The 25,836-nt window shown below is 47.4% G+C and overlaps 1 protein-coding gene across 1 annotated transcript in view; it reads right to left on the bottom strand.

Annotated features, from left to right (window-relative positions):
* LOC138511072 (uncharacterized) overlaps nucleotides 1–25,836 on the bottom strand; it is a 1,092,277-nt gene that overhangs the window by 825,545 nt on the left and 240,896 nt on the right. The window contains exon 2 of the mRNA XM_069626571.1: nucleotides 3,776–3,939. Coding sequence (XP_069482672.1) covers nucleotides 3,776–3,939 — 164 coding nt within the window. The remainder of the gene's footprint in view (nucleotides 1–3,775; nucleotides 3,940–25,836) is intronic.

Raw genomic sequence — 25,836 nt, 5'->3', positions numbered from 1 at the left:
TTCCATTCTTTTGATGTTCCTTTCCAAATAATGAAAAGGTCATTGATATAGCAGTGCCACATAATCACTTTTTGGGTGTACTTTTCATGTTGTTCTATGAAAGCCTCATACTTTTCCCAATATTCCATGGTTAAGTTTGCGTATGTAGGGGCGAATGTAGTGCCCATCGCCGTGCCCTGCTTTTGCCTATAATATTTCTGATCAAACAAAAAGATATTGTTCGTGAGGCACAGGTCGATCATTTCCAAAATCATCTCAGAATGTCTGGTGTAATTGTATTCAAGTAATGGGCACACGCTCTTAAGCCTTGATCATTTTTAATGAAGTATATAATGATACCACGTCCATAGTGGCCAAGATGTAGTCAGATTCACATGGTAATTCATTAATTTTTAATAGAAAGTCCTTTGTGTCTCTTAAATAGGATGGTAAAGACAGTACAAAAAGGAAGAATGTCTCGTCAATGTACTTGGACATATTTTCCAGTAACAATCCTGTGAGTGTCACAATTGGTCTTCCTGGAGGTCTACTTTTGCATTTGTGGACTTTTGGAAGAAAGTAAATGGTCGGGATGGTACTACATTGTTTATAGAGAAACTTTACTTCTTGGTCCTCTAACACCCCCTTCTCTGTCCATACATCAATAAATTCTTGTACTTTCAATTCTAAGTCCATAATGGGGTTTTCAGGAAGTTTTTCATAAAAGGAATAGTCGTTAAGTTGTCTATTGGCTTCTTTAATGTACTGTGATCTGTCCATCAATACAATGTTCCGACCTTTGTCAGATGCCTTAATGATGCAATCAGATAAGAGACTTAGTTCCTTGAGGGCTTTCCTGTGTGAATTATTCATATTGGACTTGAATGTTGTGGCCTCTCTCACTCTGATCTTTTTCAGATCTTTAATGACCAAGTCTTGGAACGTCTCAATATTACTGCCTGTCGTAATGGGAGGATTAAACTTTGATTTCGTTCTTAATCTGCTTTTTTTGTGCCATTCCATGTTTATCTCGAGATCTTCCGGATTGATGACAGCAGAGTCAGAGGTACTTGTTCCCCCCTCTTGTAGGAACATGAGTGTGGATAGCGTGGTTAAATCCTCCTTTGTTATTATTGTCTTGCCTTCTTGTGGGGCACTCCATTTTTCTTTTGGTGGATTCACTTCGAAGAATTTGATTAGTTTGATCTTTCGAATAAAATGATCTAGATCTATTCTCGTTTGAGAGTAGTCATAATATGGCGAAGGGCAGAAATTTAGCCCTAGGGTTAGCAGCTGTTTCTGGTTCTCCATCAGGGTATGGTTTGATAGGATGACAATGGCCATATCTGTGGCGGCTCGTATGGTGTTGTCTCCTATTTGCCAGAGCGAAGTTGTCTCCATGATATGTTCTTTCCTGAAATGTTTGCCCCTCTGCCCCCTCCTCGTTTTTGTCTTCCTCCTTTTCCTCGGCCACATGTTTTTTCACCCCTTGCCTGCTTGCCTGTCCTTCTGTCTTGGCAGAGCAGGCGCATCTCCTCTAATAAATTTAGACGAATGGTGGGTTCCTCACTTTCACTCTCGGTGACGTCTGATTCTGATATTTAGGACTCTTCAATGGTTGATGCAGCCATTGTGTTGTCTGCACTGTTGTTGGCCAGTATGTTGGTTCTTGTTTTAACCCTCATTTGGTCAAAACGCCTGGCAAATGTATATACTCTACCATTCTTGTAGTCCTCCTTATCTCTCAGGAATTTGCGTTGTTTCCTTTGTTGTATATCCTCGTCAAAACTCTTCAAATTGCCTTCTATATTTTTCTTGAGTTTCTGTCCTTCCTCGCTAAATTTGATTTTGGCTAGTTGACTTTCAACCTCTGCAATTTTTAATAAGGTTATTCTCCGGTCATTTCCTGCGTACTTAATTAGTATCTCCAACAGATTTTTGGAGCAGTAGTTGGTTGCAACACCCCACTCTTCCAACATGGATCTTGGTCCTCAAAGGAGGGTGAGGTAAGTATTCTTCATCCCCTCGGGAATCCTTTTGTCGTCTATATAGTTTTGGAGTGGGTGTTCCTCCAACCACTTGCTTATCTCCTTCTTTGAGAGTTTTTCATGTTCCTTCAATAATATTTCACTGTTTTCAACTATGGATGTTAGTTTCTCTTTAACTTTGCCAGCTGTATGTTTCAATGTCTCATTGAACAATGTAGAAGCCAATTCTCTTCTGGTTGCCTCCCGTGTTGTCTGGGCACTCATTGTGTTAGTTTCGTATGCACACAATATTTTACTTGTGTGTTTCAAGGAAACATGAATATAGCTTTAACAAGAATTATATTGGCTATTTCGTGCTATTACACTCCTTAACACACTGTCCACAGACTTAAATATATCTGTAATGGATTAAGGAACCTTTACCTCATCTATGTGTGTGAAAGTTTGTCTGTATGTTCAGGGTTGGCTCCAGCCCCATAATAGTTGGTGGGCTGAATTTTTGGCCCAAAGTCGGTACACCAGTCTGGGGTGTACTGGCAATAGTGAAAATTGACCAACCCGCCCATTCACCCTGCACAGGGTGGGGTCCGGTCCTGTGCTATCAGTATGGGCGATTCCCGGAGATTGCTGTTTTTTGCGATTGTTGGCTCCAACCCCACAACAGTTGGTGGGCTGAAGTTTTGGACCGGGGTCAGCATACCAGTCTGGGGTGTACTGACGATAGTGAAATCTGACCAACCCCACTCATTTGCCCTGCAGAGGGCAGGGTCCGCCCCTGTGTTATCAGTATAAGGAGCCCTATAACAGTTGTGTGCTGACATTTTAGCCCAAGGTCGGCATACCATTCTGGGGTGTACTGGTGATAGTGAAATCTGACCAACCACACCCATACACCCTGCATACTGCGGGGTCCGGCCCTGCACTATCAGTATAGGCGATTTCGGGAGATTGCAGATTTTGCAACTTTTTCAAAAATAGGAAGTTAGGACACAAAGTCAGCATACCAGTCTGGGGTGTACTGGTGATAGTGAACTTTGAACAACCCCACCCATTTGCCCTGCAAAGGGGTGCATCATGGTCCGGACCTGTGTTATCAGTATGTGCAATTTCAGGAGATTGCTGATTTTCCATTTTCTCAAAAATAGGAAGTTATGACAAAATAAAACATACACAAGGCTATAGCAGACCCCCATGTGCATGTCAGTTACAGAACCGGGCAATGCTGGGGGGTACTGCTAGTTGGAAATAATCAATTGGTAGAAACAAACTGAAGCCCCCCACTCTCCCACACCCACAGTATGTGGTTTGGCAACCGATTTTAAACTGTAAAATAGGTTGTCATTGATCACCTTTAATCAAGCACACAAACTTCGGTCCACAGACTGGAATCTACCTAATCCTTTCCATGCTTTAAATAACCTGTGCTTTAAGATGCTAGACCTGCCGGGGCACGCTTCAGTTCTGTTTGTATTCTTAATAAGGTTTCTGTGATGCTCATGGAAGCAGTTTTGTTCAGGGCGATAGGGGATGTTTTTCCTATTTGAACTGTGGCATTTGTCTGCAGGTCTACCATTGGTTATTTGTATTCATGTTTTCATTTTCTTTCTATACTGTGTGCTTGTGTATACAAATGAAAGCTCATTAATAAAGATATGCCTATAAAGAAATGATCAATTTCAAAATATTTTGCAGTTTCAATCATCTGAAATGACTGGGCTGGTAGGGGTACATACGAATACTCAGGTTTCTTTGGTACTGCTGCTGCAATCTTCAACCACCTAATGTTTGCACTGAAGCAGGTAACTCACTTTGCTATACTCGTGTTTCATCACATCCACTTCAACCTGACGTTTCCTCATTATCCAGTGATCCTTCATCTTAGATTGTGTTTCTTGCTCCGCCCAGGCATCACCAACTGATTTTTTCCTGCGGCCTGAGAGCAGTCGCCTGGGACCTGGTCCTGTAAGAACACCTAATCATGGATGGAGAAATAGGTGAGAACAATTCAACAATATAGTATTTAATTTATTTTTTTAACACTTGGGCTTCAAAGCTAAACATCATAATAAGAGGCAAATATTGACTAATAGCACATGTTCTCGTCATGTGGGGCCTCTTCAATTCATATATTGCTGGAAATATTGGCTACAAGAAGTGACTCGATATTCATGCAATCAACTTGCTGATTTGATTCCCTGCATCCACACTCAACCCTATATTCCCACTCCTAATTATCACACTTGCAACACTAATTTAGACGTTGCAACAGGGATTGTAATGATGTATTGGAAGTGGAAGCAGCCTATTTTAAAAGGAAGTGTGTTTAGAGAATGTGTGAGTGGCCCCCTACAGCCATCGTTTGGGCACAAAGAGTTTAAGGCCCCTGCCCATTATGGTGGGTTAGGTCTAGAGCTGCACTTAGACCTCTCAAGCCCTTTACAAACATTCAAAAAGGTTGAGCAGACTACTGCTTACTTTTATGTGCAGGCAGATGAAGATGTCACTACAGGAGGATATTCTGTGCTCTTTGCAAAGCAGCCACAATGTGAGGAACTTCGTATCTGGATGTTAATAATGCTACTTCTTCCGTAATCTGGCTAAACTTGCAGATGTGGGCACTCTGCTAGCGTTTTGTGTATTCCAAAATGAACCCCTTGTCCCAGGTTCTGTAACACCAACCACAATGTCATAGAGCTCCTTTAACCGAATTGGTAAAAATGAAAGACTACTCCACGAGCAGCAGGTTAATCTAAATAAGTTTTAAAAACAATGACAATCTCCATACCATAGCTAGATTAATCTCATTCTGAACCCCCCAAAAATGTTTCCAGTCTTCCTGATTTTCAATCATCTGATACTGTTAGCTAGCTTTTAGAAAGAATTTCAGTCATCACATATTTTCTGCATCATGCATTATAAGAATACAAAATGTGAATTTAACATAAAACGGTCTTTAAAAGGGTAATTGTGGTCCTGTGAGAAACTGTGTGATAGTGCTGAGGGAGGAATGCGACAGGAGCTAGACCGAAACCCAGAGGGAGTTCCCATTGCAAACCTGTCCAGGTATGAAGTATGTTGTATGGATGCTCCAGTCATAGATGAAGAGGTACTAAAAGCTATTGATAGATTGCCAAGGGGCAAGGCTCCTTCGGAAGATGGTTATACAATAGACTTTTATAAATGCTTTGCTGGCATTTGCGTTGCTGCAACGCTTAGTTAAGCTCTTCAATAATATCATGGAGATGGGGATTCCTCCTTCCTTGTTTAGTAAAGCATTCATATCTGTGATACTTAAGGTGGGTAGAGACCAAACGAAGTGTCAGTCATATCGCCTGATATTTGTGTTAAATGTGAACGAGAAAATGTATGCCAGAATCTTGGCCACGCTCTTGAGGCATTGATGCCCCGTTTAATACATTTGGAACGGATGGGTTTCTTTCAGGGGCGACAGGGGGCAAATACACTTGGAAAAACATTGAATCTCATGGAATCAACAAGGAAGGTGCAGGAGATACGGTACTGTTAGCCCTTGATCAGAAATGTCAATCGACAGAGTGGAGTGTGGTTCTTTCTTTATCGTCATACTTAATTTGTGCTTTGGTGAAGAAATTCTACAGTTGTACGCGAATTGATATCCTCTCCCTTTGCATAACCTGGGAATCTCAATCCGAGCGGCCCTGCACGTTATAGAGAAATATGGTAGTTTGTTGGACTTCAAGGTGAATGCAGAAGTCAATTCTCTTCCTGTACAGCGGGGCGGGGGGGGGGGGCAGAACAACCAATAGAAGAGCTGATGTAATTGAATATGGCTATTCAACAAGGAAGCAAGGTCTTGTATCACTATTGAATGAAAACTGAAGTTCCTCCCCAGTGAAAGGTGGCTGTGAAAGGGATGGAAATATATGAAGTGGAAAACATCACGGGCGCCTTCCAAAACCTGCTTCTGACCACGGAAATGGAATGTTCTGCTTTTTTGAGGAAGAACAACGTAGGCGGAGTCCAGCCCGAACTGCTGGGTCACATCCCTTCTGCATGAGACGACAAGCATCCCCAGACATGTTTCGGCCGCTCCCCTTTTGTAATGGGTTGGCAGGTGAAGAACGATGGACTGGAGGTCGCCCAGAGCAATGCCAGAAGGTAAGATCATTCTAAACCTTCTAGCCATCACCCCTTTTGTTTTGGAAGGAGTGTGGAGAAGCCTTACAATTTAGGAAGGTGTAGAGTGAGAGATAGGAAAGAGTGGAGGGGGACAAGAGGGAGAGAGGAAACATCAGGAGATGGTTGGAGAGGGACATCAGGAGGTGGTAGGAATAATGAGGCCCTCTAAAGTGATTCTGTGGAGACTACGGCATGCAAATCCAGCTTGCTCTGCATTCCAGTGCAAGAAAAAACTTCAGCTCTATCTACTGCTGCTGCCAGAGACCCATTGATGTCTAAAAGAACTTCAGGGAGGATTGATTGTGATTATATAACATCATCAAGGGGACACTAGTCACAGGACATTTGAAAGAAAAATCACAGTCAATGGAGTGAAAGGGAGGTGCACTCGCATCAGTAGAACTGTAGAAGGCATTCCTCTGTAGAAACGAATTGCTGATAAATATACATTTAAATGAAAACTAGAATAGAAGACTGATTCAAGAAGGACTAGGGCTTTTTATTCACAGCTAGTCCTAAAGTAGCTGAGAAACAATCCTAATTTGAATTATTGTCAGGATGAAGAAAAGAAATCTGGCACATCAATGCTGTATTTACTTGAATGCTTGTGTCCTGCTCCCTTGGTGCAATCATTTATAACCTTGCTTATAACGCCAAAAGTATACTCATGTATTACTAAAAGAAGCAGCTTCAAATGACTGAGGATAAGAGTGTTTGAATCTTAATTGTATTAAGGGTGCACATTTGTACTGGTTATCTCTGGAAAGCTGAGGAGTGACCTTGGGAGGACTGGCTTGTCTGTCTCCTCATAGACGACAATTGTGCTAATTGGAAGGAGGAGTGAAGTCCTCAATGATACAATCTTTCACTCGTTGAAGTCAATGTACCGAAACCTATCAAAGTTGCTGATAAAGGGGCATGGTAACACATTGTTAGGATTACTTGGGGAGGGTGTGCTGTTCATTCCTGTGTTCACACTGCAGTGTTGCTATTAAAAATTACCAAATTAACCTCACCTGTGATTCAAGTGCTGTGTCTTATTTACGGATGCCATTGTTGACAACAGACTGGCCTGTTCTTGAATGGGATCCAGAGGATGATGTTTCTGGGTTACTAAAACCCACTTTACCCAAGATTGTGCATGGGTGCTTTGTGGGCCTACCGGGCTACATGAGAGGCTTTCATTATGTATGGGATGTAGGGGGATGTTCTATGTTTTTCTCGCTGTCATGTTTTTTTACACTGCTTCTTTTCTTCTGTGAAAGTGCTCTTTTTGACTATCAGAAGGATTCTGCACTGGGCCAGAATCTCAATGTGTTCCATTGTAAAGTGACAATTTCGAAAGGTAGCCATTTTGCCCCCAATTTATCCCCCGAGGGTACAGTCTTTCTGAGATGTTCTTAATGTTTTCACTACCAGGCGTCTCCATGTCATTTAACAGGGGTGAAGCACCTGCACACCCTATCTACAAATACACACGACCAAGGAATCAAATGGAATCTACAGTCAAAGGCCCTCATTACGACCCTGGCGGAAAGTGACTGACCGGACCGCCACAGCGTAAATAGCGTTTCCGCCATTGCACGAAGGAGCAAAGTGCGGCCCATTCCGACCCATCGGGCACGAGCACCACGGCATGGCGGAAGTGCAAAGTCCGCGATGGCGGAAATGACCCCAAAACGGCCCACACCGCCGCCGTACGGCGCCCTAGGTGCAATACCGCCACCCATCACAGCGGACACCGCAGTGTGCGCCTACCGGAAAGTACGGTGACCGTAAATATACGGAAACGGAAGTAAAAACATGGGCCCGGAAGGGGAAACATCCCGCCGTACACCTATAAAACCACAAAAACCACACAACCACTAAAAACACCACCCTGAGACACACCCCAACCCGTCATCCACCCTAGCGAAACCAAGAAAAATGGGAAAAGTAGCGAAGAAAGCATGCGACCGCAAGCGGCAGGTCCACTTCTCCCGTGAGGAACTCACCGTGCTAACAGAGACCCTCCAGGAGAATGCTGCCGTCGTCTTCTCCACGCAAATGACCAGGACGGCACTTGCGAACAAGAAGGCCATATGGGCTCTGGTGGCACAGCGGGTAAGTGCGGTGGGGACCGCACCCCGCAACCCACAGCAATGCAGAAAGCGATGGGACGACCTGCGGATACGCGTCCGCAGCATACTCTCTGCCAACCGCAACATTGCCACAGCCACCGGGGGAGGACCTGAACCACCCATCAAGTTGACCCCCTGGGAAGAAATCTGTGCCTCCACCATCGGAATGGAGAGCATAGAGGGAGTCGGAGGGATGGAGAAAGGAGTGCAGACATCCGAAGATTCAGGTAGGTGGGCCAGATAAAACAATGCTAAATCCACAATGTCCAATCATGTGAAGTGCCATGTGTCCACATAGTGCAACAGAAACACATGTCCAGGAGAACGTCCACACACATCGGCCTGATAGCGCACTTTAAAATTCACAATAAATACATAAATAATTAAAAACCCCTAAAAGACCCACTACACGTGCAGCAGGCACACCCTAACTGCAGGCTGCCAAACAACTGCACCCTCACTCCACACACAAATGAAAGCACCTCCAAGGCCCCGACCCAAATCATCCTCAGGAACCACCCCAATGCATGTGATACAATGCCATTACAATACCCACAGACCCATTAATAACCCTCGCCCTCCTTTACTCCACCACAGGGTCCGATCCAAACGACGAGCATCAGGACACCCCTACCAGCACACCTGCAAAGAGGGCCAAGACCAACGGCCAAAGACCCTCCACCTCAGCTGCACGCATCAAGACACGGCAGCAGCACAAATCAGGTGGCAGGACAGAGGAGGGAACATCAACAGGCACCCCAGCAGCCAGCATGCCCACAACACCACCACCACCGGTCCCCCCAACGGATGCCACAGAAGGCACTGCCTCTGGTGGCAGCAGCACCATAGGTGACACCCCATTGATGGCAGCATGCTCCGACACAGAAGACGGGGATGTCGAAGTCAGATCCATCCATGACCTGTCCCAATCCCCCTGTCTGTCCCATCCCGTACAACATGAGGATACCACGCAGGGGCACCCACAAGACGACGACTGGCCATCCCCCACAAGCCCTGTGGCAAGGCAACATGAGGTCAACAGCCCCTCTGTGACACCCCCGCAAATGGCCATGGCCCAGCAGAGGCAACAGTCCCTCGACCAGTTACTCGTGCAACAGCAGCAACTGGCCACGCTCCTCAAGGACCATGCCGATGAATGTGGGGGCACTAAGGCAGACATAGAAACATCAACTGAGACACTTAGGGCAGAAATGGAGAGAAGTACAGAGACACTAAGGGCACAAATGGAGAGTAGCACCGAGAGCCTGAGAGTACAAATGGAGAGAAGCACCGAGAGCCTGAGAGTCCAAATGGAGAGAAGCACCGAGAGCCTGAGGGGGGAACTGCATGCGACGTCCAAAGACGTATGTGCCGAACTTGCCGCAGTGCGCCGTGTGCTCACTGAGCTCTCACAAACCCTTAGGGACATGCATGGACGTGAGCAGGCAGAGACATCATCCGTTGCAAGTTCCGTCCAGGGCAGCCCCCAACGTAGATCTGGGAGGAACCTGCGCTCCACAGGCAGGGGTGCCCCTGATACCCGCAGAGGGGGCTTGCAATAGCGACAGCCCACTGACAATGAGCATCTTTGGACACTGGTGTTCGGGGGGAGGTAGGAGGGTGGAGGGGGTGTGTTGGGCTCACTTGGGTGGCGGGTCGATAGGGTGTTCAACATGATATCACATATGCCATAAACAGTGCACGATCAACCAATGAGATGTGTGGACAATGTTCTTTGTGTACTAGGCCATCATAGGCGTACAGTCCATATTGTGCATGTACCAGACACACACAGTGCCACGAGTCCCGTGTCCATGTATCAGCCACCAGGCGTGAGTGCTAGAAGCATGCATCAATGAGATGCTGACGAATGTCACGGCCCTCCGGTGCCTCGCAGACTCCTTGAGGTGCTGCCACATCCCCACCCTCATCATGACCATCATCAGGTGCTTGCAGTTCTGCGTCAGGGGGCATGGGCACATTTCTACGTACGCACATGTTGTGGAGCATGACACATGCCATGACCATCTTTGCAACCTTCTCATGGCGGTACAGGAGTGCCCCGCCAGACCTGCTGAGGCAGCGGAAACGAGTCTTCAGTAGGCCGAATGCCTGTTCAATGACTACACGGGTACGTGAGTGGGCATGGTTGTAGTCCTCCTCATGCTGGTCCCGTGGGTTCCGGACTGGTGTGAGGAGCCATCTCTTCAGTGGATACCCAGCATCACCTGTATGTGGACGATAAACGTATGATGTGGAATGCCATTGCTACGTACGCACACCCCCCCCTGCCCTTCCTGCCAGGTCATTGCCGCATCACATACCCCACATCATCATGCATGAAATGAGACTCACCGAGTAGCCAGGATCTGTTCCCTGCGTGTCGCTCCATGTAGCGTGGTATAGTAGAGTTCCTCAAGACCATAGAATCATGGGTTGATCCAGGGAATCTGACACAACAATGTGTAATGATCCTGTTGGAGTCACACACCATTTGTACATTCAGGGAATGGAATTGTTTTCGGTTGCGGTACTGGGCTTCCATGGCATGTGGGACGACCAATTCCACATGGGTGCAGTCGATGGCACCAATGCAACCCGGTATGCCGCCAAGTGCATGGAATCCCACTTTTGTGTTGGTAATTTCCTGCTCCGAGCGTGGTAGAGAGATGTAGTCGTCTGCGTGCTGCCGGAGGGCATCGAGCACTTGCAATAGTGTCCGTGAGAACTGTGGCTGAGAAATGCCATGCAACTGTCCAACTGTGTGCTGGTAGGTGCCTGTGGCCAGGAAGTGGAGTACAGACACCACCTTCAGTAGGGGTGGGATGGCGGTTGGGCTATCTATCATGCTGACAAGGTCAGCCTGTGTCATGTCCACAATGGCGGCTATGGTGTCCCGGTCCAAACGGTAGAGGGTGTGGATCTGCTCATCAGTGAGGTTGAACGGATGTGCTCGGAGGCGTGGGATTGCGGGCTGCCTGCGTGGTGGTAGTGGCTGTGCTGGCGGCCCTTGCTGGCCCTGCCTTGGCCTCCTCCTCCTGCGTCTCCTCCGTGCGGCCGGTTGTAGTTGGTGTTCGTCTTCTTCTTGGAGTTGGAGTACTTGCAGTGCTATCAGGTCCCCCAGGGCCAACATCGCGAGTCCTGCCGCTAGCATTTCGGAGTGGGTGTGGTTGTGGGAGGAGACTGGGTGTGCAATTTATGTGTTTTCAGGCTGTATGGCCTCCACCTGTGGTGATTCATTCCACCTGTGCAAGCTGCTCTCCCCTTTGGCCGAGCACGTCCCGCACACGACGCTGCAATTCGAGGAATGGCATCTTGCTATTGCAATCATGTATTTGTTCCCGATGGCCGTGTAACATTTGTTGATATGTACATTCGGCTATGGTCCCATTGTTTCATATACAATCTTTGCAGTCGAGAACAGACTTGTGATGGGTCAGTGGAACGTAGTACTCGAGTAACGGTGGGCCCTCATGCATCACTGTACCGAGTTGCAACGCCGGGCGGGGCGTCCCATTTGTGGGTGAAGGCAGTTGCCATTTTCACACACAGCCGCACTAGTTGGAATAATTAGTGATTTCAAACGGCCACAGATGCCTTTTCGACGTGATGTTGCAAATGAGGAATTCGAAGGGCGGCGCTTTCGGTTTTCAGCTAGCGGCGAGGAGATGCCCACAGGTCTGACTGCAAATATAACGTTCTATTGTTCAATGTCCTTGAGACAGGGGCCATGGCGAGGAAGCAATGATTGATATGAATAGTTTGGGATGCGCAATAGCGACGTGGGCGATGAGGCCGGACGTTCCCAAATACATGTTGCTTCACAACACTGGAATTACGGGCTGGGGCACTGTGGATTTTGCAGGCTGCATAACGCACAGACTCAATGGATATTTCTAATGTTATGTGAGTAAATATTCAGGCGTTTTTATACCGGGATGAGGGAATGATGAATGGATGCATGGGCAGGTGATTTGATACAGAGTTTGCCATGTACAGGGCTTCTTGGAATCTATCCGCCTCCCCTGCGCTATGTGATGCAGGGCTGCCATAGTGGGACCATCGTCTATCTGGCCTTGTTGAGCCCTCCCTGTCTCGACGCGCCTTCAGACACTTGTGTCCATGCACGTTAACATTCCCATCTGATGGATTCTGTTTTGACAGACGCATGCACAGGTACACTCGTTTGTGATGGTGTTTACACCTCGATATAGATGTTTATGAGTCGCAAGTGGTTTTGGGGTGGTGATGATCCTTTGGAGTGGGCTACCATGCATATGGCTGTGGATTTAGTGTGATCATTGAAGTGAGTTGTTCGAATGTAGTTCTGATGGCCATTCTGTTCTTTTTCTTTTCTTTTGGTTGACAGGTATCTCATCCCCTTTTGCCACTGCCATCTGTATGCCACTCCTGCAGATGGCTTTTACTCCCGACACCTGCTGCTTCGTGTTAATCAGTGGAGCAGCATTACGATCTTATGGGACGATCGCCAATGGCCCACATGCCCTTACGCAGTACTAGTGGCTCGGAGCAACATTTTGGCCTTTCAGCTGGACTAGTGCCTCCCCATTGGGACGGCCCTGCGGTTCTGTGCGCTTCCATGTTGCCTTTTCGTACGTGAATGTGGCTCTGTGTACCATGATGGAACAGGGCGTCACACAAGTAGTAGCTGGTCATTCCTTGCGGATGCACCCCACAATGGTGATATGTGTTTTGGAGTTCATGGCCTAATGGCTGTATGGGCTTGGTGATTTTGTTGTGCATTAAATTTCTATTCTGATATGGGCCGTGTAGCGTTCTTCTTTGCGAGTGATGTGGCATATTCCTATTTGGGGAGCGATGTATTGTGAGGAGATCTGCATTGGGTTCCAGCTTCGGAGTTTAGTTGCGTGGTACTGTGCTGGGCGCGTTTGCCTACGAAGCCCAGTGAGGTCAGGGATGGGGGCTGCCAATGTGACTGTTTGAATGTTGTCATGCTCAGGGGCAGGGGATTGGGTTTTGTGTAACAGATGCCGGTCAGCCAGGTGGACTGGTGGAATGATGTGATTTTCGGAATATTGCTGGTCCCAGGTGCCTGTGTTTGCGTGCGTTTCTGGGGGGAGGACTGTGGTCATGTCCATTGGAATGGCTTCTGTATTCGTGCCGTCTGTGCCCTGCAGCTCCCATTGGCCCCTCTTGTGATTCTTTTGTTCGTTGGCATGCATGGGTGACTTGTACATTTCACTGGTTGCATTGTGACTTCATTGCACCTACGGGGAGTTGTACTTTGTGGGCAGGGAGCGGTGTACAGGCACTCAGTGGGGCCGTTTACGGTTGATTTGCGATGCCGTACTTCTCACCATGGCGGAATGGTGCTTTCCGCCATGCTTGATGGCGTTAGGTACATGTCCGCTAGGGTCGGAATTCGCGTACCCTTGCGCCATGGTGGTATTTACGGTTTGGCATGGCGCGCGCGCGCGTACTTGGTGCAGTTAGCGTTGGCGTTCACTACGGTGTCGCTAATGGCTTCGTACTTTGCGGTGACGGGTCACAGTCGCACCGAGCGCTATTCGATGGCGGTATTGCATTTCCGCCATCGTTTTCCGATTTCCGCCAGGGTCGTAATGAGGCCCAAAGTCATTTCAAACTCATGGGCCATTAGGTGCATGTCATTTTATGTAACTTTGTAACTTTGATGGAGCCGAGATTGAACACCTATCTGTGCCTGCAATTACATGGGAATTGGTATTAGTTCCGAATAAACCGCTCAATCAATGGGTCAGCCCATCAGTCAAAGGGGGCATCATGTTTTGATCCTCCACAACAATAATATTTTTTCACGGCGTACATTAAAAACTACTGAGCTAAATGCCCTTTACTATTATTTAATTAATGTATTTTATTATTATTTATTATTTATTGCTTTTATGTATTGCCTAAATACTGAAGAACTTCAGCACCTTACTCGATAAAGGTTTGAATGTCAAGTAAAGATTTACATTTTTTACGTGAATACCATTATGTTTTTTTTTAACCTATATCTTTTTTATGGTGCCCTTATTGCAGTGACTGTGTTCAGTACACTTGACATTTAGCACCCGAAACCCTGAAATGTATTATGGAAATCTTGTTTTTATTATAAATGCTTAATTCTTGTGAATGTTTATAAAAGACACTGAACAGGGTTCTGCGTCTTTGATATCTGGAATCTGGCAGCTGCCTACTGTAAGTTGCTGTAAGTGATATAATATATGTTATGAAGGGACATTTTCTAAAGACAGTGCTACTTGGTGCAGTGTAAAGCCATACTGTGTACAAGTTTGTACATGTTTCGAGCATTAACAAACGCAGGTCACAAAGATTGAGTTTTGAAGCAGCTTTGTTAAGTTGGAATGACGTAGGTTATTGGGTTTGACAAAGACCTACAAGAAATTGTGAATATGCTAGAAATAATAAGGAATCGCTCCGTAAAACGGTGTTTAGACAACACAAAGTGGGGTTTTCCATGATCTTCCAGCACCTCAGGTTAGTGACTTCTTTTAACATAAAAGTCTTAACCCTAAGCATATAAGTCCCTGTCCCTCCAGAGACACTCAAGCCTATTCATAAAAGTCTAAAAGCAATAGGCAACTTAAAAGTACTAACATACTTTTAACAAGTCCTTTCACTTCTGGTGTAAACCTATGATGACAATGTAAATGTTCTCCAAGTTTGGTCAGCAAAAATGTTCATAAACCTAAGTTTCAAAGTCCAGTGCTATTCTAAAAACACACATCTCCCAGAAGCTTGTCTGCACAGATCTCCTCCCTCCCCACCCCCCCCACTCTGATGTCCCTAGTCCAAACAGCTTTCTTTAGACCGCTCCACAGTCTCTCCTTCTTATATACCCATTGTTAGTCTCTGGCCTTCCCATGACCCCTAGTAATTAAATCAATTAATTTAATTATCTTCCCAACCTCTGGTTCCCCCCACGATCACTGGTTCTGAGCACAACTATCTTAGTGGTATCAAGCATTACTGCCCCCCTTTAGGGTCCATTTCAGGCAGACAATATTATAGGGGTTCTTCTGCTTTAAGCGGGTCCCAGTCCCCAGGCATCCCTTCTAGTTTCAGTCCTTGGTGGTAGAACATGGCTCTGGGTTCTACACTTAGGGCCTCATTACGAGGTATGCCGGTAAGGCAAAAACGATGCCGGTGTGGTAATACCGGCATCGTTTACCGTCCCGTTGCATTCCGACCCACAAACCCGGTATTAGCGGCACACTAAACAACGGTGCCGCTAATAGCGGCATAGGCGCGTACACGTACCCCTTCAGGGAGCAAATACCGGCATGCCGGTAATAGGGGGTAATTCCAACCCACGCATGCATGCAAATACCGGCATCGCGAAGCCGGTAATCACGGCCTGCATGATGCCGGCCATACAGGCATCTCAAACCACCCGCAAACAGCAAGAAGGATACAAGGCAGCTGCCACAGGTGCACACAATCCCCACAGGTGGAGTCAATGGAGGCTGTGCCAGTATAAACTGAGCACACCCACACACCACAACCCCCCCCACAGGTGTAGGCAATGTAGAGTGGCCCAGTACAAAAGAAGCACACCTACACACCACACCCCGTCCTACACCAAAATGCTAACACTAGCAGTTGCAATCATGGCACTGGAGGACATGCCTATACTGCTACAACTACAGCAACAACAACAACAACTACAGCAGCAACAATAACAACTACAGAAGGAACAACAGGCAGCACAGAGGAGACGCAGGAGGAGAAGGAGGGTGAGACAGGCCCAGCAATTACCACCAGCGCAGCCACCAGTGCCTCGTAGGCAGCCACCAATCCCTCGCACCAGACCCAGCCCATTCAACCTAACCCCTGAGCAGATCCACACCCTGTACCGGTTGGACCGTGACACCATCACCACCATAGTGGACATGATACAGAACGACATTGCCAGCCACATAGGAATACGCACTGCTATCCCCCCACTACTAAAGGTGGTGTCTGTGCTACACTTCCTGGCCACAGACACCTACCAACACACAGTGGGCCAGCTGCATGGCATTTCACAACCACTATTTTCACGCATGCTGAACCAAGTGCTGGATGCCCTTCTGAAGCACGCAAGCACCCACATATCCCTACCACGGACTGCCTAGGAGATAGCTGAAACCAAAGTAGGCTTCCATGCACTGGCAGGCATGCCCAATTGTGTTGGTGCCATCGACTGCACCTATGTGGAATTGGTAGTCCCCCATGCCATAGAGGCGGTGTACCGCAATCACAAGCAATACCACTCCATTAATGTGCAGATGGTATGTGACTCCAGGAAGATCATCACCCATTGCTGCGCCCGATATCCTGGATAAACACATGATGCCATGTTACTGGGTAATTCCACGCTACCCCATCACATGGAGCGACATGCCGGACCACGTGCCTGGCTGCTTGGTGAGTTGCACAACCGTCCCATGGCAGTGCTTTGGGGTACTGATGTGTGGGGATGCATAAGGGGGGGAATACTGCACCTGGGTGGGAATAGCCGGTGATTGGAGCATGCATGCAGAGCCAAACACTCCTAACCTGAACCAGTCAAACGGTACATGACACTTCACTGGGCCACATATCACAAATAATGCATATCGATGAGAACAAGTAAGAAGCACAACCAGGCCACAATGGTGATGTCAAGCAATGCATGAATGAACAGGATGGCAAGTGTGGCAATGTGGGCAGTGTGACCATGCATAGTAAATAATGAACAGCATGAATTGGAGTCAAAACATTGTTGCACTACCACAGCATATCTGCCTCAGCATGCATGATTACACCCTGCATCATCTATTGAACGCCATCCAGGCTACCACACCTCATGACAGTATAGATTGCACCTAGATAGCATTTTTTCATACTAACAGAGACATGTGCATGGCCACACCAAATAGCTGCCACCATGACTGTGCTCCCTGAAGGTGGCAGTTCAGAGTGACACACACCTTTTTGAATCAGCTTGCAGGTGATGGAGGATATCCCTTGAGGCTGTGGCTACCCCTGTGCGTAACTCGCAGAACAGCCATGAAGAGGAGTACAATCGTGTGCACACCCGTACCCGTGTTGTGATTGAGCAGACCTTTGGCCTGTTGAAGGGGTGGTTCCGCTGCCTCAGCAGGTCTGGTGGGGAACTCCTATATACGCCTGAGAAGGGGGCAAAGATCACCATGGCCTGTATCATGCTGCACAACATGTGCGTCCGGAGAAATGTACCACTGCCACCTGACATTGACATGCATGGGCCGGGTGAGGATGATGAGGATGGAGACGGAGGTGAAGTAGCCCCCCTGCCAGTACGTGGTGCACGGGATGGCCATGCTGTACGCCAAGCACTAATTCATGAATACTTCTGAAACACTGGGACTATGAAAGACTTGTGTCAGTCAGACACTGGGCCAATGTGGACATGCAGACAGGAAATGTTGGGAGTTCGGCACTGAACACCGTACCACATTAAATGGATGCACACAAAAATAACAATGTCCAGCCATGGATTTTTCTTATCACAACGTGTGTATTATTTACAACAGCAAAAAAGTGCCCACTCCCCCCTCCCGGACCCCCCAACAAACTCCCTGACCCCCCCAACAAACACCAACACCCCTAATAGACTCCACAAGATGCACCCCTTCACCCCCAACCTTGTGACCCTCTACCATTGTCCCCCCACACTACTTCCGGGACTTCTTCCTGTCCAGAGGCGGCATTTCAGTGTGCCTTGCACTCCTACGTGTGTGGCGCACTGGGCTGGTGGGGACAGTTGAAGCTGGTGTGGAGGTAGTATGTGATTCGCTGGCAGGTTCCACACCTCCTGCAAGCCGTGGCAGCTGCATATGAAACAGCATTGAAGTCAGCATCTGTGTCACCGCCCCCAGGCAGTCCCTCATTAGCCGAGCCGATGCATTGACAGCGGCTGTGTTTGCTTCGATGGCTGCTGTGGTCCCTGCAATTGCTGTGGCAATACCCCGCCTGGTTTCCTCCCCGTCCGCTATGTACTGTCGGAGTAGGTCTAACATGGCCTCCTGTTGGGCCTCCACCATCGACAATTGTGTCTCCAGGGTTCTGGAGGGGGCTGGAGTGGTGGGTTGTGCAGTCACGTGGATGGCATTTTCGGGACTGGACTCCTCAGAGGTGGGTAGGTCACAGTCACGGAGGCAGGGATCAACTTCACTGCAGGTGGGTGACTGCAGGTGTTGGGGCGAGGGGGTGGGCACGGGGCTCGGGGTGGCCGGGCATGTCACCTCGGTGTCTCCCTCAGGCTCCACACTGGCATCAAGTTCTTCCCCAGTGGAGGCGGGTGCTTCCAGGGACTCCCCTTGGACAGGTGTGGGTGTGGCCTGCTTGTTTCCAGCGGAGGTGGTGGTGGTGGTTGTCCTCTTCTTACGGTGTGAGGTGGATGCCCTCGCAGTTGTCTCCTGGGTTGCATCTTCCTCATCAGTGTCTGGGGGGGTAGAAGAGATGCAGGGCATCAGTGATGGTGTGACATGGCAGTGGCGGTGCTGTTCATTATTCATTTGATCATGCTTTCATGTCTTACAGGTGTCACACAGGGTATTCAGAGGGGGCATGTAAGCATTCACTGCATGGCAGGTGGCATGCCGTTGATTTTGGGTCTGTGTGAAGTATCACATGGGCAAGCTCCAGGTGTGTTGGCTAAGGGATGGGCACTCAGCATGCATTTCAGTGTGGCAGCGTTTGGCCCGCCATCTGTATTTGGGTATGGTCATGTGGGTGTTGGGACATGCATTGCCTTGCCTAGACTCTCTACCACTTCACTTGTGCTACTTCATGGTCTCCCCTACAGGAATCTGCAGGGTCACTCACCTCCTTCCGCGGTTGATGCCGCACCCGTCTCCATCTCACACAATCCCTCGAAGGACGCAGGACTGATGAATCTGCTGGCTGTCTCCTGCCAGGGCATCAATTTGGCAGGGGGGTGGGCATCCCTGCCTGTGGCCATGGCCTCCCTCCGATTGGTGGCCATGATATTGCGTACCCTAAACCGGAGGTCATCCCACCGCTTCCTGCAGTCCCTCACACTGCGCGGGGTGGGACCTACGGCTGGTACCCTGCGGGATACCTCCTGCCAGATTTGCCTCTTTTGTTGCTGCACCTCCCGCTTCTTGTCGTGGGATTGTATTGTGTCTGCATGTGCAGCTAAAGTGTCCGCTAATATGGTGAGCTCTGCGTCTGAGTAACGCTGTTTACGCAGCCGGGGAGTGGTCTTCCTGGTAGCCTTTGACATCCTCTATGGATTTCCACTGTGCTCTCGGAGTATCGGCTGGTGGTTATGGAGGATGGCAATGGATTGTGTTTTTAAAGATGGCCGCCGGCCCACTCCCGTTCCTGCGCGATGACGTAATTTCCAGATCTGTTTTTTGACGAACACGGTATTACCATGCCGGTATTTAGGAGTTGGTATGAGGCGGTACCGCTATGGGCGGGTCCCGCGATGCCGGTATAGGGGGGTTGGAGGCCCTTTAGCGGCATGGCGGTATTGCCACTACCGGCATGGGGGGACACACGTGCTCGCACACTCGTAATCACCCGCTATTAGTGGGTTCTTACGAGCACGGACGCGCTCATTCCGGCATGCCGGTAATGAACCCGGTTTTACCGGTCAACTCGTAATGAGGCCCTTAGTGTGTCAATGATTGTGGTGGTGTAGTCTCTGTCCTATATTTGCCAGACCACAAGGTGCAGAGCAGACAGCTGGAAAGCTACCTGATTCATAGTAGCAGACTCCCTGCAACACATCTGCATCCTCCCAACTTACACCCCTTTTTTTGGTATTGCCCAGTCCCTCTAACACATCTATGCCAGTAGGTCTCTTAGTAAGCTGGCCCAGGATTGGTCTTTCAGTTGTGTGGCCCCTTTTGGGTCCTTCTATTGGCTTTGTCTCCCATAATGTTTTAGTTCAACAGTTGCCCCATTATTGTTACCCTTCTCATAATGTGCAACATCAAATTTCTCTGCACATTATTTAATGGCTAACTGACTCCAATGCTTTAGGTATGTACTGAACCGTCTGCAGAATCCTGAAACTACTTCTGCACCAGTTTGTGGCTCTGCAGTGTTCTGTGGCTGTCTGCATTCTCTTGTCGAGGAGGGTATGCACTCCCGCTGTACTAGAGTGTTTGTGAGTGACCCAAGCTGTGTCTTTCCTGAGACCTGAAGGTAAGCTGCTTTCCCTCAACGTTCATGGTTTAATTCCCTTTGCAAGTCTATTGAACGCTCACAGTTCACTTCTTATCCATGGGTTGCATTTACTGAAAGCTTGCCGCTTAATTCTCTGTGGCTTGCGTTTGTCAAAACCTTGTGGTCTAATTTGAATCCACAACTGTAGTTTACTGAATACTTGTAGTTTAATCAGGGGCGTTGCTGGGGGGGGGGCTAAGGGGGCTATAGCCCCTGATCTTTTGGTTGTAGCCCCGGATAGAATCTCAGGAGCTACAGCCAAAAGACTAGCTAGCCCCCAGTCCCAACAGTTCCGACATCAGCTTAGCCCCGGGTCTTTTCCAGACCTAGCAACTCCTCTGAGTTTAATTATACTCACCAGCATGAGTTTACTGAGCGCTTGTAGTCCAATTCTTCTATGAGATTTAATACTAGTAATCCCAGGGTTTGTTGGGATTCATAGTCCCTTTTCAACATTTGTGCTGATGGTAGCCTCAAAGGGAATATCTGAGTACCAGTTCCCAGAGAGGAGGAGCACAGGAAATCTCACTTCATCTATCTTCTAGGAGGCAAATCAAGCAGCAACCAGAATAACCTAACCCCTGTAGCTCAGCACCCACATAATAAAGGATGGATAATTCCTCCATCTCATCACAGTACTCTATTCCCAGAGTCACTGGGCCTCATTACGAGTTTGGAGGTAGCCATGCCCCTCCCCAAAAGGGGATTTACCAGGCCATTCCGACCTTTGTGGGCCTGGTAATTCCTTTTTGCGGGACCCGGAGCCGGTATGTTCCCATTCCCATTGAGCCCTGATAGGGCTCAATGGGAATGGGGAGGATGGTATCGTTCATAACGGTATCGTTGCTACCATCCTGTTCTGCTCGCCATTGTTGCCTTACCGCCACTGTCGTAATGAGGCCCACTGTATAACTGAGTTTTCTCTACAAAGCTCCAAAGAATCGTTAGAAGGGTGATTTGTGCCAAATAACAATTTTCGTCTTTTAGCTGAAACTGCCAATAGAAAAAAAAAAACATTCTCTGGAGACCACTCCCCGAAGCAAATTTTGATTATAAATATTGGAAAAAAAAAACAAATGCCATTGCAGTCCTTGTGTTGCAAGACGCACCCTGTCAATGTTACATTTTAGACGGCATAGGTCATACTGAATTGTGGACTAAATGCATTTGTGTGAGCTTTAAGTGCACCATTTTTAATTTGTGGTGCCAAATGGGAATCTTACTACTTAAGTTTGCAAATGCTTTGGAAGAGAATCCAATAGATAGAAACAATAGGCACTCAATAAACTACCTCCCACACAGCTGTACTTTTGACAGCACTAGCTTCAAATCACTTTTTTATCAGCTAAAACTGCCCTCCAACCTCCTGGCGCATTCCCACCAGACTCACTGCAGAGAACTAGTGTTTTTGAACCATCAGGGGCATCAAGACTTTTTTGTGCTGAATTGCAGACCAGGTACATTGCAATGCCTTCCCTGGGGAGAGTCTTTGAGTGGACTCTGACTTATAGGATGGTGGCACTTCAAACAGAACAGGTTATGTGGCGAGTCAGAGGAAAGCCTCAATCTTTTATACGAGGGGGCAGAACAACAAGGAACTGGGATGGTCTGGCCATTACCAGATGACCCTCGCAGACGGTGGAATGTGTGGGTCGCTTGGCTTTTTTTCCCACTCTATATTTCCATGCTGCTTGGAAGACACACAGCCCACACACATCGGTAAATAACTCCAAATCCGAGCAGCCCTGGGCTTTGAAAGAAATAGACCACAAACTGGAGTAGGGGACATTCAGTGGAACAAACATTTGTTCCAAACTGTGAATATTCAAGAGAACAGACATGCTTTCCAAATGTTAAGGTTCTGCGGGAGTAAACATATTTCCTGAATGATTGGTGGAAAAGGCATATCTTTCAAACATGTGAACATCTAGGGAAACCTACATGTGTCGAAATGGGAGGGTCCATCAGAATAAACATATTCCCTCAAGTGTGTGCACTCAACCAATCAAGTTGCACTTGGGGTTTGAACCCTTCGGACTCGTGCCAGCTATCAAGTATAAGGATGAGACTGTAATTTCTCTTATTAATGAATTGGTTGAGGTGTGCAACAAGTGTTTAATTGTGCAGCCAACACGTCTTTCGACCCTCAGGGGCAATATTCAAGGCAATATGGTCTGTCGCTGTATCCGCCTGGCTTTCTGATAGTGTCCTACATGGAACGTCAGTCTATCCAGCATCAATCAACATTGTGGAACCATCTCTTCTTTATATTTAGGGCCATCCCCTAGCCCAGTACAGGATTAGCTGTCCAGCGACAGACCATATTCCAAGGAGGAAAAGAATTCCCTAGTCAGCTAACAGAGGACCCTTAGCCCAGGTGTATAGAAAAAGGGCTGGGAAGAACCATTAAGGAGGATTTTTCTGGTGGCCATCACCTTTGGCCTTTGTTTATTGAAATAAGGTGTCTGTGGAGAGAGAGAGACTCATGAGATAAAGTTTGAGAATTGTATCCATGTGGGCAAGATAGCTCCCAGACCCAACTCCTGTCCCCAGTTACCTGATATGTGTGCTGCTCATCGACGGGTGCACTTGACGCTCATCGAAGGAACATGCTGCCAATAATTTGCGCAACATTTCTCGATACTTGTGCTCAAGTTTAACATTCTATGTCAAGACCAGAGGCGAGCATTATGCTTTGTTTTCTTTAATGCTAGTCTCCAGCAGCCCTTTAAAACTTAAACTTTCATGCACAAACTTTTTTCTTTCTTTTTTGTCTCCACAAAAACCAAGTTGGAAAACTGTCCAAGGAAATAATCTATCTTCCGTGAGTCCTCTTTTGCTCCAGTAGTTTTCCCTTTGAAAATCCAACCAATCACGACTTCTCTTCCTCTTCATTTTCATGTCCTGCTTAGTTCCTTTGCTCTTCTTTTTGCTGCTTCCCAGCAGATAAGTACATGTTTTTAGCTCCATCAGAAACGTGGTTATTGTACATGTTTAGTAGCATAACGTGAATATTCTACAGTAATGGTTGGGTTCCATTAAGTGTAGCAGGCGCACTGTGCGCTTGCCTGCAAGCCAACTGGGAGCCAGCACAACTCATTTCAAGACATCCTAACATTAAGGTTTAAAAAAATTGCAGGGCCTGTGGTGGTGGCCCTGTAGTTATGGTTATGTTGCTCAACCCAAAGGAAGTGCACATTTTGGGCAGTTTAAAACTTGCCCCCCCCCCTCCGGACGTACCCTCACAAAACTTTGTAAACAAAGATGATGGCCCTGTCAGAAGTTTGGTGAGGTTTCGTTCAGGGGGGCAAAGTTATAGGGGGTTCCCAAAATGTGTTGTTTTTCCCATAGATGTAATGGCCAAAAAATGTTGCTCACGCCTACAGCCCAAACAGCTGGATGGATTTTTACCAAATTTGCGGCAGTGCTGCAAAAGCAGCGGCTTGGTCCTAAAAGCGAGCTTATGTAAATCTGGTGTAAATCCGTCCAGATTTTTATATTTAAATGGCCAAAAAGTAGGTCAAAAAAGATTAGTGATATCTGGGTTCAGTCCACTGACTGGTCAATAAAAAAAATGAGGTGTCTCATATTTTCTGAAACTGCCCCCATGTTGGATTCACGGACATACACCGGTGTCCGCAGATAGCGTAGTAAAAACATATTAAAAAACACAACATTGCACTTGTTAAAATAATGAAACTATCTCTGGGGAGGTGAGGGGTGATGAGTACAGGATGGGATATGGCTATAAAAAGCAAAACAATTGGTGTTTTGCCCTCCCCGAAGTCTGCAAACAGTTTGGCTGTCCAGGGCAGCTCTGTGATGTCCACAGACATCTCAGATGTTCGGGGTCATCTATACATAATTCTGCATTGCATGGTTGGTGAAAAGCAGTTTTTGGATGGCTTCTAACTTTGGCACCACTCAATGAAACTGCATGACATTTTGCAACATCACTTTGGACCTGACCCTGAATGGACCTGTAAAGCTTGGTGCTGTTTCACCAAGAGGGAGCGAAATTAGAGTGGGAGTCCCAAAATATTTGAAATACTCAGGAATTTGGTGCCGTTTGACGAATCAGCACAAACATTTGCAAAAAGATTTTAGACCCAGATTTTAAAGTTTTTGCAAAATTTGGTTAGATTGTGTCAAGGGGGGTTTACACATTTTTAGATGGCTTATAACATTGTTGCTGTTTGAAGAATCTGCACAAATGTTTTCAGATACATTATAGACCCAACCTTGAATGTTTGTGGAAAGTCTAAATGGATTTTGTTATGTGGGGGCTAACTTATATGACTATTTTATATACGTTCATTTTGACACTTTTGAAAAAAATAAACATGGATGGCTTTGTAGCAAACTTGTGCAAAGTGTATTAGCAACAACCTGAAAGCATGGTTTTGGAATGTTCGAAAACAGTCAATGAGAGAGTGTTGTAAACATAAAAGTGAAAAGGGTAGAAGGGCTGTCTTGTGTGATGGTGTGCATGTGCTATCCGAGTGTTTCAATGATGCCTGGTCTGGAAAAGGGACTGCGGAGAACGTGGATAGTTATGAAGGTCCATTGATTATGGTCGTTGTTGTATGCTAGAGAAAAGTATTTGGCACCAAAATTGTTTCTGTGCTTTTTTCTTTTTCTCTACTATAACATTGGCCCTCATTACGACCCTGGCGGAATCCGAAAAACGATGGCGGAAATGCAATACCGCCATCGAATACCGCTCGGTGCGACTATGACCCGTCACCGCAAAGTACGAAGCCATTAGCGACACCGTAGTGAACGCCAACGCTAACTGCACCAAGTACGCACGCGCGCGCCATGCCAAACCGTAAATACCACCATGGCGCAAGGGTACGCGAATTCCGACCCTAGCGGACATGTACCTAACGCCATCAAGCATGGCGGAAAGCACCAATCCGCCATGGTGAGAAGTACGGCATCGCGAATCAACCGTAAACGGCCCCACTGAGTGCCTGTACACCGCTCCCTGCCCACAAAGTACAACTCCCCGTAGGTGCAATGAAGTCACAATGCAACCAGTGAAATGTACAAGTCACCCATGCATGCCAACGAACAAAAGAAACACAAGAGGGGCCAATGGGAGCTGCAGGGCACAGATGGCACGAATACAGAAGCCATTCCAATGGACATGACCACAGTCCCCCCCCCCCGAAACGCACGCAAACACAGGCACCTGTGACCAGCAATATTCCGAAAATCACAACATGCCACCAGTCCACCTGGCTGACCGGCATCTGTTACACAAAACCCATTCCCCCGCCCCTGAGCATGACAACATGCAAACAGTCACATTGGCAGCCCCCATCCCTGACCTCACTGGGCTCCGTAGGCAA

This window comes from Ambystoma mexicanum, chromosome 6p (assembly GCF_040938575.1).
Source record: "Ambystoma mexicanum isolate Mex_15411 chromosome 6p, UKY_AmexF1_1, whole genome shotgun sequence".
NCBI lineage: Eukaryota > Metazoa > Chordata > Amphibia > Caudata > Ambystomatidae > Ambystoma > Ambystoma mexicanum.
The sequence above is the reverse complement of the archived record's forward strand: the minus strand, read 5'-3'. Positions and strand labels throughout refer to the sequence as shown.